The following is a 19,521-nucleotide window of genomic DNA, read 5'->3' as shown; positions in this document are numbered from 1 at the left end:
GAATAGGATGGAGTGAGCCGAGAGTTGGCTCTTGGGGAGGACCTGGGGCCCCAAGCCTTGACGGGTCCCGCAATTAAGGGGCTCTGAGGAAGTCTTGAGAAGGCTGTTGCGAAACTGTGTCGGCCTCTGGGGGCAGTGGGTGAGGGGAGTGTCCCAAAAGTGACAGCAGGGAGCATTTTACGTGGATATAGGATAGAAGGCGCGTCCGGGTAACTAATGGCAACTGGGCGGGGTGAGCCCGCGCTGCGGGAGTTCTTCGACGGAGAAAAACTACGACTCCCAGGATGCCCCAGGGCCTAGCCCAGCTTTTCCGCCCTCCCACTGGCTGCCGGTCTGGCGAGCGGCGAAGCGGATTGGCCGCGGCTGTGCGGGGCTCCCCCACTAGCAGGTTAGTGGGCGCCGCCGGCAGCAGACGTTGACCGGGCGCGGGGAGTGGAGGGTGTGTGGGGGGGCCCCTGATCGCCATTCTGGAAACTGCCGGGCGCTGTCTCCGTAGCGTAGCCGCTGGCTGTGAGGCGCGGGGCGGGGGCGGAGACTGCGTGGCGCAGGCGCGGTGCTGGGCTTCTCCTGGGTCCCCAGACAGCTGGAGGAGATAAACAGAGCAGGAGGAGGGAGGGGAGTGCGTGTGTGAGAGCGCGCGAGGGAGTGTGAGTGTGTGTGTGAGCGCGGGTGTGAGGCGGTGCGCAGGGGCGGGCGGAGGCGCTGTCCGGCCCCGGCCAGGCGCCGGGCGGGGAGCATGGGAAGGGGCTAGAGCAGCCCGGGTCCCCCAGCCCCCTCCCCGGGATCCGCGCCCCCCCTCCGGGGAGAGGGGCCGGGCCCCCCGGACGGACATGGGCTCCTGAAGTTGCGCCGCCACCGGTCCTAGGAAGAGGCCTGACAGGTACGGGTAGCCGCCGCCTCCTGCTCTTCGCGGGCACCCAGGCGAGGACCGGCTCCGGCAGCCTTGGGCGCACGGGCCGCCTCTGCTCTGGGCCGGCCCCAGCCCTGCCGGCCCGGGGGCCTGAGCCCGTCCGCCTCGGGGTAGAGGGGGGCCGGGGTGTCCCAAGAAGGGGCAGGCCTCGCCGGGGCGGAGGGCAGAGTGGGCCGGGGTCATGGTGGGGACGGAGGGCTGGCTGGGACGTGGGGGGGAAGGCTCTGGGAGTTCGGGTAGCCTCAGCAGAGGGAGAGGTGGAAGTCGTCCCATCACGGGACTTTTTTGCGGAGTTTTTGTTTGACATCTGATATGGCCCGGGTCTCAGGAAGAAGGGGGCAGGTGGAAGTGCCGAGAGGGCAACGTTGACCTGACCTCCTGCTCTCTCTTAGTTTCTCTCTCTCTCTCTCTCTCTCTCTCTCTCTCTCTCTCTCTCTCTCTCTCTCTGTGTCTGTCCCCGTGTCCAGACCAGGCTTCTGGCAGCCGCAGATGCCTTCAATGGCCCATCCTGGCAGCAAACTAAACTCTGCCGAGGTGTTTCCACCAGGCGACTGTAGCGCCCGTACAAAAGGGCCTTTACTTGGGAACTGGCTATTCAGTACCCACTTCAAAGGGCAAATAGGAAGTGTGGAGTAGGAGAGAGACTGCGACCCAGCAGGTTCCAATTCTCGTTGCTGAAAGCTGCAGAGACGCCCCCTTGCCAGCCAGGTTGAATTTGCCCAGTGCCCTCTGGCTCTCCTCTGCAGGTGTGCCACCGGGGTCTCTAGAAAAGAGATACCGGGACCTTACGACTCATGTCTAACAACCTAATTTGACTATTTTGCCCAAAGGCCTTTTCTTCTATGACTTTCTTTAACTGGTAGAGCAACTTAAAGTTTTCTTCTCAAGTTAGTGAGTTTAGAAGCCTGGTAGGGTGGCTGTAGCTTCCCCATTCTTTCTGAAGATGGGTAGGTGATCAGGGCAAAGTGGCAGTTAAGTCATCACTTTTAATAAAGCCTGAAACAGTTTTGAGAAGAATATTCTGAGGTCACCTTCTGACTCAAAGGCATTATGAAATTCCCACCTAGGGCACGGGTATGCCCAGTGGCCTCACTAAACTTTTCTGTACCTTGCAGTCCTTCTTGAGTTCCTAAAAGTTGAAGGAACTACTTAAGGCTATTTTGATTGGAATTCTGGCGTCTTCTTTGTAATTCTTCTGTTTTTAAAGAGCTTGTTGGCTGTTGAGTATAGTAATAACTAGATCCTCTATCACATGCCAAGGAGTAACTAGAAGGGCTTCTTTGGGCCGAGTCTTAAGACTGACAATGAATTTCTTCATTGCAAGCTGTTGTGTTTCATTAGTAGGTGGGAAAACAACCTTTTCTGCCATAGTTTGTGATCACACTGCTTCAGTTCTGGAGTCCAGTGATCATTCCCTCTTTTAATCTGTTTTGGGGCACTTATGTTCAAGTTACATCTCTGTTTGTAGAAGCAGTGCTTTGGGTCAACTTTGAGGAATAACTGAACAGCAATTCATATTTGTGCCTGGGACTCCTTCCCTTGGGGTCACTGAAGGAAAGAATATGTGTAATGCTTGTGGTGATGATGTCATTGACGATTTGCCAGTTTTGAGTTTTAAAGTTGTCAAACAGCTTTCCGAGCTGGAAAGAACTCATGAGACATCCTGTGAAGGATATTTTCACACACCTGGGCTTCAGAATCTGGCAGGTTACAACTGAAGAAGCCCCCTGCTAAACATCTGTAGCTCTGGAGAGGCTAACTGCTGGGATGATCCAGAACTGTGACTTTAATTATTCTTTAATTATTTTTCTTCTCTCTTTTTTGAATTAAGGAATATAGCCTGCATGTGCAGTCCTGGGTCTCAGAGAGGGAGTCATAGACAACACGTACTGTGGTGATACTTAACTTTTCTTTTGGGCGACTGGTTTAATGATCCATTCTGTTTCCTTTCTTTCATCGTCACCTTTCCAGATTCTCCACCACATCTTTGGGCTGCCAAACCCATATAACTATTGGGCTGTGCTTTCTTCTCAGCTGTATAATAAGAAAGCTCTTCAAAAACCCAAGCCTTGATAGTTCCCATCAGAAACCAGTCCCTTGTGTTACATTTAATTCTGGCTCATTTACTGTGAGGGATATTTGCTAATTGGAATACATCCTAAAAAGTGACTGACATTTATTGAGGGCCTGGTATATGTCAGACTCTATGCTCAGTAGTGTTCTTACTTTTATCTAATTTAACCTTTATGACTACCCAGTGAGGTGAAAATCATTTTTCTTGGTATACATATGAAGATACTGGTTCAGAGAGGTAAAATAACTTGCTTAAGGCCACATAACTAGTAAGTGAAAGGATCAGAATTCAGACCTAGTTCTGTCTCCTCGGGGACAGTGACACTGGATCAGGAGCTGAAGGGACCAGAGCAAAGAGCCTGGGGGACATATGCTTGAAGAATTGTCCTTGGAAAGGGAACTGGACTTTCCTCTGTGTGATCCTGGAATGCAGCACTAGGATCAGAGGATGAAAATCCCAAGAGGGTAGATGTTGGCGTGACAGGAGAGAATTTGGCTTTCTAAAAACAGAATGGGCTGCCTTGTGAAGGAGTGAGTTAGCCATCATTGGAAGTATTCAAGCAGAGGCTTTGCCACTTTTTATCAAAGATATGGTAAAGGAGTTCATACTTATGTAGTTAATTGGACAAGTTCTTTTTTTTAGTATTTTAAACTGTTAATATGTGAAAATTATATAAAATTCCTATTTTTTGATCCCTAAAAAACTAATATGTATTGAATATTTTGTGCCTGGTACTTGCTGGACACTTTTCTTCCAAGATTTCATTTAGTCCTAGTGATAAGTATTATCGCTATTCCCACTCTACAGATGAGGAAACTGAGGATCCAGAAAGTTGACAGATATGCTGGAGGTTACACAGGGAGTGATAGTAGGGCTGATACTTGATCCTATGTGTGCACCTTCTTAGATGCGTGTCCTGGAGTAAATCACATGTTCTCTCAGAGCTATGCTTTTCTGATCTGTGAAATGACCACCTACTCTACAGTGGGTTTGTGAGGACTCACTGATGTAATATTTGCTTTTCATTAGATCTCATCTATTGCCCCTCAAGGGCCTGGGTTTGGGGGTGAAGGGACTTTGGTTTCTTCAGGGTGAATTCAGGCCTGTCGGAAACCCTGAGAGTAGTTCTGGGGTTCATTCTTGGTGCTATTAGTAATAGCTGCTGACTCCACAAAGGGCTTTGTGGCATTAGTGACTAATACCTTAAAAACTTGAGGCCTGAATAAGAGGAGGATTCAGCCAGCAGGTTGGGGTACAGGAGGCAGTGTTGGAGGCTGTGTGGAATGGAAGTTCTCACCCTGTTGTAGAGTCAGATTCAGGGTTCACTGCTGCATGTTTATATTTAGTGTCTCATTTTAGAATGAACAAGGTCCTAACTGCTAGAGCTGTGACAGAGCTGGATGCAAAGAATGACAACCCTTAATCCTCCCTGTAGCCATCTGGGGAGGTATTAACCCCATTTTCTTGGGGAAGGGGGCAGAAGAGGATCTGTCCTTGCCCAGGTAGCTATCTACAAGCTCTTTGGAGGCAGTGTTAGGATCAGGACCTTGGTAAAATTATGTCCTTGTTCATAACCTCCAGATTTTATTTTCGGAAAGCATAAAACTGTGCTTATTCTTAAACCTTTTAGAGAGCCTTTCTCAGAATGGGAGTCAGGCGTTTCTGGTCAGGGAGCTTCATCAGTTGAGGCCTGAGTGTTTGGGTGCCAGTGCCTCTTCCAGTTCCCTCTTGAGCTGGACATCTGGATGTAACACAACTGCAGTTGAATCAAAAAGGAAACATTTCCAAATTGATCAACTTAGTTTTGCTTGACCTTTCTGCTAGGAGTGAAAATAGAGGGCGAAACTTAAAGGGCTTCCCTATGAGAGGTACATAGAGTTGTGGCAGGATTGGGGGCGATGCAAGTTAAAGGTGAAATGCAAGACCAGATGCTCTTGAATTCAGTGAGAAAGGATAATGTTATCAGAATACTCTCCCATTTCTGTTTCTCTTCCCTTCTACTACCTTAAGATAATTGTGGCCCTATGACACTGCAGATAAATTAGTATGTATGGTCACTGAAAAGCAAAGTTCTGAGAACAGGAAAATCTTTTACAAAACTCAGATGGCGATAGAGAACTCTACAGACAGAGAAGACATCAAGGTGAGTTTTCATCCAGAGCTCCCACAAAGTAGAGCATTTCTTAGGATGGCCTTTCCCAGAGAATGCTTCAGTCAGCCCCATATGGAGTCATTTAAGCCAGGAGCCTCAGAGATGGCAAAAGAACTTTTCCAGTGATGCTTGGCTGATGGGCTTGTCCTGCCATCCACACCTTTCTCAGATGTTCTTGTGCCAACTTAGTCCATGACCCTGAAATGCAAGCTTTAAGTTTGTGTTTGAGACCAGCAGAGTCAAGGTGATTTTGATGCCTTAGCCTAACCCTAAGAAATAAGAGACAGAGTGTCTTTTGGCAAAGAGTGCTTGGATGTGGTCTAAATAAAGATAGTAGTAGTAATTCTTTTTTAGTGGTCAACAGCCTGGGTTCTGGAGATGAACTATCTAGTTTGACTCTTCATTTAATTACTGTAACGTTGGGCAAGTTAACTTCTCCATGCCTCAGTCCTTCATCTATAAAATGAAAATAATAGTAGTACCTGTCTCATAGGGCTGTTATGAGGAGGGGTCTGTCAGATTGTACTTGTAAAATGTGTAGAATGTCCAATAAATACTATTTGCTAGACTCGGTATCAGGCATTTCCTCCCATTCCTCATCACTCTGTGAAGGTGGGCTTTATAATCCCTGTTTTATAGATTAGGCAACTGAGGTTTAGAAATACTGTCACAGAAAAAGTAGGTGGCGGAACTGGAATTTGAACCTGAGGTCTGTTGGACTCCACAGCCAACTTTTTATTTTATTATTTTAGTTCAGATTACCGTTATGCATTGGAAGTGCATTTTTCCCCCCATAGGATTGCTCCAGTAGGAAAACCATTGCAAATAGAGAGGAAACTTGCATATATCTTTTGCATAATTCAGGATGTTGACAGGGAGGTCGGTCAGTTGTCACTCAGCTGGAGGCACCTCCCTGCAGTGGGAGGCAGCAAGACCAGAGGAAAGAGAGTACAGATGATGAGGGTTCAGTCTCCACTCTGCTGCTTCCTAGCAGTGTGTCCTGGGATAACGGTATTGAAATGGATTTTGCAGTGCATCTCAGTCTACCTCTCATTTTACAGATGGGTAAATAGGCTGAGGGAATGAAATGCCATACTCAGAGTCACATAGCCAGTTAGAGGCAGGTCTTGGCCTGGAGCACAAGACCCTAATCCCAGTTCAGTGCCTCTCCCTCAGTACCGCATAGCAGTGGGCTTCAGTTCCCCCTTGTTAAAAGGGGATCATAGGAACTTTCCAGCTTCTTCTCAAGATTATTGTGAAGTTCAAATAAAAGCATGAACAGAAGCATTGCGATAGGTATAAAACACTGTTTGTATGCAAGGCAGTCATGCTGTTGTTCATTCAGCAAGTTTTAATATATTGGTACCTGCTAAGTTCACATCACTCCTTGGGAGACCCAGGAGGGGTCAGTAGATGAATCAGATAGATAGAGTTGGCCCTCAGGATGTTTTTAGTCTGTTAAGGAAAAGAAGCCACATAAGTAACTGCTATTCAAGTTAGGAGACAAATGAAGGAAAGGGTGAGAACTAAATTTTCTTAAATTGTGATTTTGAGGTAGAGAACCGAAGAAAGGGTTTGGGGACTTTTCCTCCTTTACAGCTGAGATATAACTTACTTACCATAAAACCCATGCTTTTAATGTGTGCAGTTCTTTACTTTTTGATATAGTCACAGTTGTATAACCATCTAATTCTGGAACATTTTCGTCACCCCCCCAAAAGAAAACCATGCCCTTTAGCTATCACTGCCCACCCCCAATCACCCCATCTTCTCTCTCAACCGTAGACAACCGCTAATCTACTTTCTGTCTCTACAGATTTTTCTATTCTTGAGATTTCACATAAATGAATTCACACAATATGTGGCATTTTGGGACTGGCTTCTTTCCCTTAGCATAATGTCTTCAAGTTTTCATCCATGTTACAGCGTGAATCAATACTTCATTCCTTTCTATGACCAAATAACATTCCGTCGTACGAATAAGTCACATTTTGTTTATCCATTCATCAGTTGATGGACATTTTGGTTGTTTCTATCTTTTAGCTATTGTGAATAATGTTAGTATATGCATTCTTACACAAGTTTTGTATAGAATTTCTTTGTTTTCAACAAAGTCACTTTTTTCCTCCTGATCTTGTATTTCAAAGCTAGCAGAGGTGATAAAGACATCCTGTTCTCTATGCCCCACCATACCACGCACAATGGAATCCTCAAGGTCAGCTTTGTCTCTCTGGTAGGGAAGGAAATGTGGAAGAAATGTTGTAACCATGCCACTGAGCATAGATAACAGGAGTTATCCGGTCTTAGAATTTAGGTTCGGCTATCATATATTCCCTCATAGCTCAGTTGGTAAAGAATCTGCCTGCAATGAAGGAGAGCCCAGTTCAATTCCTGGGTGGGGAAGATCCACTGGAGAAGGGATAGGCTACCCACTCCAGTATTCTTGGGCTTCCCTTGTGGCTCAGCTGGTAAAGAATCTGTCCGCAATGTGGGAGACCTGGGTTTGCTCCCTGGCTTGGGAAGCTCCCCTGGAGAAGGGAACAGCTACCCACTCCAGTATTCTAGCCTGAAGAATGTCCATGTGGTTGGACACAGCTGAGCGACTTTTACTTCACTTCTGCTGCTGCCGCTGAGTCACTTCAATCGTGTCCAACTGAGCCTTCATTTAATCATTTATTAAGCCCCACTATGATCCAGGTATTGGAGAAGGAAATGGCTACTCACTGCAGTGTTCTTGCCTGGAGAATCCCAGGGACGGGGGAGCCTGGTGGGCTGCCGTCTCTGGGGTCGCACAGAGTCGGACACGACTGAAGCGACTTAGCAGCAGCAGCATGATCCAGGTATATATTTTGCACTTTTATACATACTTCATCATTTATTCCTCACAATGATCCATTGAAGGAGGTTAGCATCCCTCTTTTACAAGTGAGCAAATTGAAACTTGGAAAGATTAAGTAACTTGCCCAACCAGAGGCTGAAATTCAGGCCCAGGTGCCTACGTATTTTAAGTCTGCTTCTCTTTCTGCTACATTAACCAGAGCCCAAACAAGGACTATGGCACACCTAAAATGGGTGGTTTCTCATGTTTGCATATTACCATTTAATCCTTGGTTCCAGATGAGTAATCTTCTCCAGGTGTACTTTGTTCTAGGGTTTGTTAACCTTAAGCTGTTATATTACTGGTACCCTTTGCATTATGACCCTGGAGAAGGAAATGGTAGCCCACTCCAATATTCTTGCCTGGAGAATCCCATGGACAGAGGAGCCTGGCAGGCTACAGTCCATCGGGTTGCACAGAGTCGGACATGACTGAGTGACTAACACTTGCATTATGAAGTATGAGTTTAAGTCCTCCAAACTGAATTTTATTAGCTTCCTTTAACTGTAACAGACATAGGCCCTTTGAAGAAAGTTTCCCAGTAGCCTAAGTTAGAAGTCTGTGGAAGTGATGGTGTTAAGTTCTAGGTGTTTTAGAGCTCCAGGAACAGAATACCCTTTGGAAGATACAACATCTACATAGCAGGTCATGTTCTCTTTATAACATTAAGTCATATGTTTTCCTCTGTGCCTTAGGTGTTTCTATATTTCTCATATGCCTGATTCACAAAAACTGGCTTCCTTCTTCCTCTTTTCCATTGAATATCAGCTGGAGTTTGCCTGTAGTATCTTAAATTACAAGTAAATACCATTCCTAAATCTTTGTATTCTAGCTGGAGAACGTTTTCTTGAACTTTCATGTTCTGCCAGAAAATTAGCCCTCAATGTTATGAGAGCTTTAAGTGTGAAAATCAGAGTTTATTTATTAACTGTGCTATCCTTAGGATGAAGAAGATACATTAAAAGTTTCTTGTTGTCTGGGAGTTCCCTGGTGGTTAGGACTCATCCCTTGCACTGTGATGGCCTCAGTTCAGTCCCTGGTTGGGAAGCTAAATTCCTACAAGCCATGTGGTGCAGCCAAAAAAAAAGTTGCCTGTTGACTGTTAAACTCTTCATTCTTCGTTAGTGATTTCCCAGGAGTCTGCCTAGCTCTACTGTTACATGTTTAGATGTGTGAATAAATGAGTATAATTAGATTTAATTTATTATTCCATGTTGTTCCTTCTGAATTTACTGTCCTAGCTATTCATTTTGATCATTTGACTAAAAGTTAGCCTTCTTCAGTCTCTCTTTGGAGCTCTGATTATGGCCTGGGTGCCTTTGATACTCAAGTAACTATGACTACATTGTGAGCTCTTAGTCTAGCACAGAACCTGGCAAAGTAGACACTGAAATTGTTACTTTATGGATTCTTGAAGTCACTTAGTTTGGTCTTTTTACCCCTCAACAGAACTGAATATTATGTAATTTGCATACTGCACCAGAGATAGAAATTCCCTTGAATTAAACACTTTATTCTAGTGTTTAATCACACACACACACACACACGTAACTTCCTTTTGCCAATTTCAATATTTCATTCATATCATTTCATGTCTATGAGTTCTTTACTCTGTAGAATTGACTATTTCTGAACCTTCCTTAAAATAATGCTTTTAAAATTTGACCATGATTGAATCTCATATTTATATAACTTTTATTTATTGCTCTGATTATTTGTATTTGAGAAGTATGAAACTAGTTATGCCCTCTGTACATTTGAGTGTATTTCTCTCCTGAGGTGAGCCTTTTAAGTGATCTCTACTTAGAAGTGTTACCAGTTATGCTTGTCTGCCTCTAAAAGTTTGTGAAGAGGAGAGGGTGGGCTGTGTTACAAAATGAGCTCTCTGCCAGTGTGCTATCATTTCTTCTCAGGATGGGAATGGAACTGTTTACCAAAATACCACCTGAGCAGTAATTGTGTTAAATTTGACATTTTGGGTCTTAAACCTCTGCCTGCCAGTCTGATACTGTTTTAAATCTCAGTTTCCATTTTACCATTTACCTGAATGGCAGTGATTTTTGCTTACCTAGTTTCTCTGCTTTTACTCTTCTTGTTCCTTTTAGTATTTCCAAGCCACACACCAATATCAGCTAGAGTTCCTTGTGGCTTATGGGATTTTAGTTCCCCCAGCAGGGACTGAACGCATACCCTTGGCAGTGAAAACACCGAGTCCTAACTGCTGGACCACCAGGGAACTCCCTAAAGTCCCTTTGCCTTTGATTCTTTGCTTCTTAGCATAGGTACTGTATCTTTTCATCTTCACTATTCCCTCATGACTAGCACAGTGCTGGGTGCTTGGTAAAAATTCAGTTTATGTTTTAAGAAGATTAGTGAATGAATAATGACAATTTATTTGGCTCTTTTGGGGATTCCCTGATAGCTCAGTTGGTAAGAATCTGCTTACAATGCAGGAGACCCCGGTTCTATTCCTGGACCGGGAAGATCCGCTGGAGAAGGGATAAGCCACCCACTGCAGTATTCTTGGGCTTCACTTGTGGCTCAGCTGGTAAAGAATCTGCCTGCAATGCAGGAGACCTGGATTTGATCCCTGGGTTGGGAAGATCCCCTGTAGAAGGGAAAGACTTCCTACTCTAGTATTCTGGTCTGGAGAATTCATTTACCCCTATTCGTTTATGACCCCTATCCAGTCCATGGGGTCGCAGAGTCGGGCACGACTGAGCGACTTTCACTTGGGGATTCTTGTGGTGATCATTACTCTAGGAAATTGCAGTCTGGAGTAATTTATTTATGTATACATAGTGGTTAAGAGTGTACATAGTTTTGGGTTTGGGTCCCTGCTGTGTCTCCAGTTTATCAGCTATGTGACATGGGAATTGTTTCATGTCTGTCTCCTTTTGTGTTCAGTGAAGATAAGACCAGCATCTACCATACAAGCTTTTGAGCTGATCTTAGCACTGGTTGTCTCCCTTCTCAGAATTGTATCCCCCTAGATCTTTATGACTTCTTGCCATTCACACTTCAGCTTAAATCTCATCTTCTCAAAGAACTCCTCTGTATCAGACCGGATTTGTAGCTGTCAGCAACAGAAACCAATTCTAGATGATTTTTAAAAAGATATTAAGGAAACTCAACAAAATATCAAGGAAGGCTATGAAGCCAGACTTGAAGAATGGGCTAGAACAAGGGAAATTAGTTACCAGCCAGGACCCACAGCCAAAATTACTCACAGAACCAGTCCATGAGATCATTGCTGCCCCTTACATAGCTTACACCACCACCAGCTGACTGGACCTTAATGGCAACTATAGCACCCCTTCCTGCCAGCATGGACTCTCCATGGTCCTCTGATCCTTTGACAGCAGATCTCAATTAAGGTCTGGGGCTCACGTATCTGTTAACATATCCTGGGCCATACACACACACACTAGGTATAGGAGAGCCTCAGAAAGAGAATCTTGTCTCCACCATTCTCACTTCATAGTGAGAGGGCTCTCTACTTCCCACCAGACTCATCAGATGGGAAATTCCCAAAATACAGGAAGGAAGTTCACATGCTGAGCAGCCAGACAACTCCAAAACGCACTATATCGTTTTTAACCTCAAGTCTAAAAGTAGCTCATCAGTCACTCTCTGATCAGCTTGTTTTATTTTCATCATAGCACTTTTCGCTACTGGATATAGTCTTATTTTATTTGTATTATTATTTGTTATCTATCCCCTCTTGCTAGAATATAGGTACCCTGAGAATAAGGAGTTTATCTCTTCTGTTCACTGCTATGTCTCCTAGGTCTGGAATAGTACCTGGCATATAGTAGAAGCTTCTTGTGCTCACTGTTGAATGAATAAATGAATAGATAAATAAATACAAAGCACTTAGCATAATTCTTGGCACATAGTAAGTACATAATATTTGGCAACGTACTAGTTCTTAGCAGATACAAGTATTTGTGTTCCTTTCAAAATAAAATTAGGGAAAAGGCTTTATACTTACATTATTTTATTTGACCTTCCCAGTAACCTTCTGAGGAAAAGGCTGTTGGGAGGAAAAAGTGAGCCTTCTTCTGGTGAAGCATGCATGGCCCTTCGCTGTTTGTTTCAGTGCTTCCTGTGCCCGTGAGTCATAGGAATGAGTGCCTACTTAGAGAGATTAAGAGACTCGACCAAGGCCGCATGGCTGGTCTTACTTTATATCAGATATACTCACTGACTTTGGTGTTTTCCATTGTGATAAGCCCCATCTCATATTCATGGTGATTGTGGGGGCAATTACTGTTAATATTTTGGCTTTGACTGTTATCACACAAATCAGAGTCATAAACACAATTGCAGGCCAGTGCTTAATTGATGTCAGTTTGTTCAAAATCACAGAATTGTAGTTCTTACAATGGCATCCCTGTATGTTCTTGGTGCTTGTAGGTCTTGTGATCCTAGGTAGTGCCCATGACTTCCATATATCCCTGGTAATGCTTACTGAGATGCAGTGCTGGTTTGCTTCCACATTCTAAGGGAAGGTTCTTGCCCTTTTAAGAGCTTGTAATCCCAAAATAGACCATGGAGACATAAGCCCCAAAGAATTCAAGCTGAATGGGAGCATCTAATCAGGCAGCAAGTTGTTTTTGTTTTTTTTTTTGTCCTACTGTGTGCCTAGCACTAAAGGGGAAAAAGCAATCTCTGATAACATAGTGTTTATAAATGGAGTCTCCTTTTGTGGTTAAATGCCAAGAGGAAGGGAAGGAGTCTGCTCACAGCTCAGGTGGGGAATGTTTGGTTTTAGGAGGGTGTACAAAGGATCTGCAGGAGGCCAGCAGGAGGAAAGCCCAGGCCAGGAGATCCAGAAGTGGCTTCAGGGGGTCCTGCTGACTCAGGAGGGTTAACAGAGAGGCCTGATGGGTCCCCAAGCCATTGTCATAGGGCCATAGTGGAGAAGAAAGGCTGGACCTCCTGTGTGACTCCAGAGGTAGAAACAGGACCAAAAAGTGGGCATAACAACAGGCAGAACTTGCTTTTAAAATTTTGTGGGTATATTTTCTCTAGCTATTTTTTTTTCTGATTGTAAAATTAATGTGGTTGTATAGAAAAAAATTGAAAACATCAAAAAGTAGAAGGAAAAAGTCAGTCATACTATTTATTATCTAAAGATGGCAATTATTATTTTTTATATTTCCTTTTTTAAACATAGCTGTGATGATAGTGTTTATTGCAAAATAAAATACAGGCATTGTGATAGAAACATTTTTCTTTCACAAGTAGCCTTTCTAATATCATATGGCTATCCATTATTTAGCTGTTCCTCTATCATTGGAAACCTGGGTGGCTTTATTTATTTAATTTGCTCTTCCAAACTCTGTGATGAGTGTGCTTCAGTGTGGAACTTTTTTATTTCTCATATTTTGTGCTTTCTTAATGGTAAATTATCAGAAATGGTTTCTCTGTCAGAGTTGTATAACAAAGAAATAGTTTGCTTCAAGAGGTTCCAAGTATGAAAGTCTACCTATCAGGATACTGAAGAAGGTTTTCTTAGAGTTGGACTGGTCACCATTAAATTCCCTCTCCACTCTTTGACTCTGTGAATCTGTTGGAAAGTTGAATGTTCTGTCTGTGATACTGATTTGGTTTGGGGGAGAGCTAAGCTGAAGGTCAGGGATTTTGAAGCATAATTAAAAGTTATAGACTGGTGGCCACAGACAGATACTGAGCAAGTGAAACTTGACATCTTTCTCGCTGTATGCCTTGTTCATCCTTTCAGGATGTGTTTCCATCTTCCTTCATACTCATAGTCGCACACAGACACACACACACACACCCATTTTCTGGAGAAGCACACACGGCTCCTTCAGTGTTTGTTCCAGTATTTCCTGTGGCTGTGAATCACTGTCTCTCCCCTGCCCCTTTGACCCTCCAGAGGTTCTTCAACACTATGGAGCAGGGCCAGCACACCATGTCGTAAATCACAGGCAATAGCCAGTTTACTGGGTGGACTGGTGGGATATTTTAGGGGTGGAATCAGGGCTCCAAAGCCACCTTTCCCCATCCCCCAAGGTTTGATGATTTTTCTTCCCCCAGGTAATTAAATGTGTGTCTTGTGGACCTGGGCTTGGCTGGAATGCTCAAGGGTCCTGAAGATACTTCTATAGCGTCCTTCTGTTGAACCCATTAAGAGAAGATGGCAAAAGTCAACATAACTAGAGACCTCATCCGTAGGCAGATAAAGGTAAGCAACCCAGGCCCATGATCCAGAACATGAGGTCCTTTTTTCCCCACAGGTTTCTTTTTTAGCTGAATAAACTGAGGACTAGAGTCTCTGACTTGCCCGAAGTCACACAACTAATTTAATTAGTGACAGACCCAGGACTGGAGCCGAGGTCCCTTGACTCTGATTGTCTTTTACCCGTGAACGTGGAGCCGAGGTCCCTTGACTCTGATTGTCTTTTACCCGTGAACGTGGGATGCATGGGGATTCCTCTGTGCAAGCACGTGTACCTGGGCTCCTGGGGTTGCTGGAGTCTGGGGAGGGAGGGGAGCATGGGTGTGCACATCTCTGAGGGTGGGGGTGCAGCAGAAGGAAGTAAGCAGAGCTTCTTCATGTTGCTCTGGCTGCTCAGCTGAACCTGAGAGAGCCCTAATCCCACTTTAGCTTAAGCTCGCTCTTCTCTTCTTCAAGGGTCTCCTGTACCAAAGCCTGTACCTCTTCTTTGAGGTTTGTACATGGAAGACAGTCTCATACTGTGAGATGAATAGATGACTGGGCAGTCACACTCATTTAGCTATGTAGCCCAGACTTTGTCAGGGAGGCCCTCAGTAAAGGAACATAGGGGTTTAATGGAGGAGATTCAACCAAGACAAGATGTGCTTCTGAAATAAGAACCCCAGGCTGGGGTCAGGAGCTTATAATCTCCCTGCCCTAATTAACTACCTGTATGACTTTAGTCATTTCACTTCCTTGTGCTACGGTTTTCTACTGTTAAGCGATAATAATGTCTGTCTGCGTGCAGGCTAATCTTGAGGATAAAATCTAAAAGAACCTGAGAAAGTTCTTTGTAAAGGTTCGGTGCCAAAAATCTTTAAAAAATTAAGTGGCATGCAGCATAAGGTGTGGTCACCTCTGGAAGGACCGAGTATATGCCTCTACACGAGCCATGTACTTGGTGCACGTCGGTCTGCGTGTCATGTATTTTGCTCTGCATCCTTTTGCAGCTTTTTTCACTTGTTGGGGCATTTTCTTGGTTTGATTTCATTAGACTGGGTGGCCCTCAAGGGCCAGGACTAATTCCTAGGGGCACAGAGTCACAGAATTGAAGGACTATGCAAGTTATTTTTCTCCTTTGTATATATCCCGCAATATGTGTCCTAAAGATGATGCCCACCTTCTTTAACCTAAATATGGAAACATTCCCTCTTTGTGTTTCAGGTTGTTTTTTTTTTGTTTTTTTTGAACCTAACAATTAGGACTTAGTGCTTGATTATATGCTCCCTTGTGTTCTCTAATCCCTGCTGAAGTATAGTGTAAGCTCCTGCAGGCCAGTTTCTTGTTCTCTCTTTCTAGCTCTAGCCCAGCACATTGCTGTGTATGTAATAGGAACGGAGTAAATCATGTTACATTTGAATCAGTTGAACCTATGAGTTTGTTTCTGTCCGCAGGAGCGGGGTGCCCTGAGCTTTGAGCGCCGCTACCATGTCACTGATCCCTTTATCAGACGGCTGGGCCTGGAAGCAGAGCTGCAGGTAAGAGATCCAGTTTGCACCCTAGACGCAGATGACTGGTTCTCTACTCTCTGCCTGCCGAGAATCCTCTTGGCACTGTTCAAGGCATAAACAATTTTTCTCTGTAGGTCATACCTGAAGGTTACCTCTCCTTTATAGCAGCTTTATTAGGCACAGAAATCTGAATCAAGATTAGTGATTGACACGGTCACACAGAAGTTGTTTTTTGTCATATTATTTCCTTGGTGCTTGGAAGAAGACTATTGAATTTCTTTCATACTGCTGTTTTTACTATTGGCTTGGACAGTTAAGATTCTTACCTTTGTATATGAATTTAGAGTTTACAAAGTGTTTTCTCTCTCACACACATGCAGACACACATGCTTTCTCATTTTAGCTTCAGAGAAATGCTGTGGGAGGTAGATAGGAAATAGGTACATATTTTTTTTTTAAAAAGTGATTTAGAAAAACTCAGCACCTTGTCCAGTGTTGTCCTGTCCAGTCCATGGAGAGTCAGGTCTAGAGTCCAGAAGTTGAGCTTTTTCGTTGTGTCAGACATAAAAACAGTCCATAATGTTAGTTTCATTCTCTTTCCTTCCTCAGGATCATGTTCTGAATCCAACTTTTAGCTGTCCTATCCAACTTAGTGTCACCCTTGGTTCCTTCACATTAATGTTTATAAGTGATTGTGTTGATCTTAGAAAAAGATTAGAAAGGAAATTATTGAATACTAACAGTATTACCTGGAGGTAATAAAATTATAGATGATTGTTATTGCTTTCTTTTCGTTATAAACTTTTATCCCTTATAAAATATGACTACATTAATAGTAATATGGAAAAGAGAACTAGAAATTACATCTTATTCCCATCTCCCTAATATAGTTACTATTTTCATTTTATATACTTTGTTTTATCTCTTGCATATTTTCACATAATTGTAATCCCACTTTGATTTGATATTTTTTTCTATAATAATCCTTTTCTCTGTGTTCCAAGTAGTCCTCACTACTTTCACTGAAAATTTTTTTCTGATTATAGAAGTAGTAAATATCGTAGTAGAAAATATGGAATCAACAGAAATACATAGAGAAGAAAACAAAAATCACTTTTAATTCTTCCATCCAGAGATAAACATTGTTACTGTTTAGAATATTACTTTTGTGTATTATGAAGCAGAATGCTCATTAAGAGATGGTCATTAGAGTTGGATAAATTTAGTTTCAAGACCTATCTTCTCTCCAGCTATATGTACAAGTTACCCCTCATTTCCTGATCTATGAAATGGAACAATAGCTGAGAACTGTTGTGATGATTAAATGAGGTGATTTTGTAAAGTGATTAATACAATACCTGGATCATAGTAAGGTAGTTCAGTAAATAACGATTATTAAGTCTTCCAGTTTTTTTAATGCTTATATAAATTTTTTTCTACAAAATTGGGCTTATACCATTTACACAGTTTGTTACACTCTTTTATACTTTTATTTCTCCATATCCCATGGACGGAAGATGCTGGTGGGCTACAGTCCATAGGGTTGCAGAGTCAGACACGACTGGAGCGACTTAGCACACACGCACATATCTCTAAAAAGTCTCTGAACACATGAGTTTGTAAATATATTGTTTATCCTTTGTTTGTTTCTTTTCCATATTTCCTTTAGAGTATAAAGTACATCTGTTTAGTGCAGTTGGGGGTGGTTATTGGAAAGTTTCACCTCCGAGGGGACATTTGGTAATGTCCAGAAACAATTCTGGCTGTGAAAACTAAAAGAGCTCTCCTGGCATATCGTGAATAGAGTGCAGGGATGCTGCTAAACATCCTACAATCAGAGTACAACAAAGAACATGCAGCAAAGGATTATGCAGCGCCCAGTGCCAATAATGCCAAGGCTGAGAAACGCCGCTGGGGGGATGCTGAGTGGACAGTTCCCGCTAGCTAGCTGGGCTTCTCCTTTTAGCTGTGCCTCCACCCAACCTGTATTGTCTCTACTATCTCTTCCTGGTCTGATAACTTTGTCCACAATAGACTTGGAAACTTTGGTGAACACAAAACAGGATTCTGTGATTCCCAAAGATTTCACACTCAAAGACAAAAATATGTTAAGGTGGATGAACTGTTTGAATTTACACCTGGCTGAAGGCAGCCTCGTTGGGGACCTGTAGTAGCGGGGCACAATATGAAGGAATGCACACAGGTTTAGATGTTAAAGCACACATCCCAGCTTTGCCACTTGTGAGACTTAGAGAAGTCAGAGCAGATGGAAAGAAGACGGGGAGAAAAAACAGGCTTATGAGAGAATCAGGGGGTTGGACCTATAAAGTTGGAAAGCCTGTTGGATAGCTTTGTGGAGATGTCAGGTAGGCAGTTATCAACTGCTATCAGTGCTAACTGGGGGAGAGCTCTGGACCATAGGGAGAAATTCAGAGACTTCAGCTATCCATTTAGGCTTAAAGAATAGAGTCAAGGTCTAACTCTTAAGAGATACTCCAGCTGTCAGAATTGATTACAATCTAAGGAGACTGAAAAGTTAACCACCAAAGAGAGTCCATGAAGTAGAACAGAAACAAAACCAGGAGAGTGTAAGGAGAGCGTTTCAAGAAAGGAGTGGCCAGTTTTACTCAGTGCTTCAGAAAGTTTGAATGAGTGGGAGCAAAACAATAACTGTGGCCTAAACTGAGCAGTTTTTTTGGAGTGGTGAGAATAGATACTAGACGGAAGGAGTAAGTTGGACATGAAGGAATGCAGTAGCAAGTAATGGGAGTGGTTTTGCCACTTAAGTCGTGTCCAACTCTTGCGACCCCGTGGACTGTAGCTTGCCAGGTTCCTCTGTCCGTGGGATTCTCCAGGCAAGAATTCTGGAGTGGGTTACCATTTTCTTCTCCAGGGAATGTTCCCAACCCAGGAATCAAACCCAGGTCTCCTGCATTGCAGGCAGATTCTTTACAGACTGAGCTATCAGGGAAGCCCGTAGCAAGTAGACAACTCTATGTTAAAAAAAATTTTTTTAGGAAATTCTCTCATAGTCCCATGGTTAAGACTCGGTGCTTTCCCTGCAGTGGGCCTGGGTTCATTCTCTCGTTGAGGAGCTGAGATCCTGCAACTGCACAAAATTTTAAAGAGGGTGATTAAATTTTATTTAGTTATTACAGACTTTTCCCCTAGATAAAAGGAAAGATAGGATGTAAGCAGTAAAAAGGGTAAACAGTTGCAGGAAGGGGGACCCTTTCCAGGCCTGGAGAGTGGGCTCTTGCTAACCCTCAGAAACAAATTGTCCGAGGAGACACACACGCTGACAAAGCAAGAGACTTTATTGGGAAGGGGCACCCAGGCAGAGAACAGCAGGGTAAAGGAACCCAAGAGAACTGCTCTGCCCCGGGCTTAGAGTCTCAGGTTTTATGGTGATAGGATTAGTTCCTGGGTTGTCCCTGGCTAGTCATTCTGACCCAGAGTCCTTCCCGCTGGCACACTCGTCGCTCAGCCAGGATGAATTCCATGAGAAGGGTTTTTAGAAGTTGATGGGACATACAGACTGGCATCCCCTCTCTCCTTCTGACTTTTCCCAAACCCTTCCAGCTGGTGGTACCTTGTTACTTCCGTTTTGTTCACCAGGACCTCCTATTGTAAGAAAACTCTTACTGTTGTGCTTGGCCCTGGTGGGAGGTTTTGATAAGTGGTTCCCCTAACAAAACTGTAAAAGATAATTCCCTGTGGCTTCCCTGGTGGCTCAGAGGTTAAAGTGTCTGCATGCAATGCAGGAGACCCGGGTTCAATTCCTGGGTCAGGAAGATCCCCTGGAGAAG

The 19,521-nt window shown here is 43.8% G+C and overlaps 1 protein-coding gene across 9 annotated transcripts in view; it reads left to right on the top strand.

Annotated features, from left to right (window-relative positions):
• Nucleotides 1-439: 439 nt before the first annotated feature.
• WDTC1 (WD and tetratricopeptide repeats 1) overlaps nucleotides 440-19,521 on the top strand; it is a 68,368-nt gene continuing 49,286 nt past the window's right edge. For all 9 annotated transcript variants that reach the window (XM_069574892.1, XM_069574887.1, XM_069574889.1 and 6 more), the window contains exons 1-3: nucleotides 440-880; nucleotides 14,081-14,228; nucleotides 15,656-15,739. In XM_069574892.1, the coding sequence (XP_069430993.1) occupies nucleotides 14,181-14,228; nucleotides 15,656-15,739 (132 nt within the window). In that variant the 5' untranslated portion in view covers nucleotides 440-880; nucleotides 14,081-14,180. The remainder of the gene's footprint in view (nucleotides 881-14,080; nucleotides 14,229-15,655; nucleotides 15,740-19,521) is intronic.

This window comes from Ovis canadensis, chromosome 2 (assembly GCF_042477335.2).
Source record: "Ovis canadensis isolate MfBH-ARS-UI-01 breed Bighorn chromosome 2, ARS-UI_OviCan_v2, whole genome shotgun sequence".
Classification (NCBI taxonomy): domain Eukaryota; kingdom Metazoa; phylum Chordata; class Mammalia; order Artiodactyla; family Bovidae; genus Ovis; species Ovis canadensis.
The sequence above is the reverse complement of the archived record's forward strand: the minus strand, read 5'-3'. Positions and strand labels throughout refer to the sequence as shown.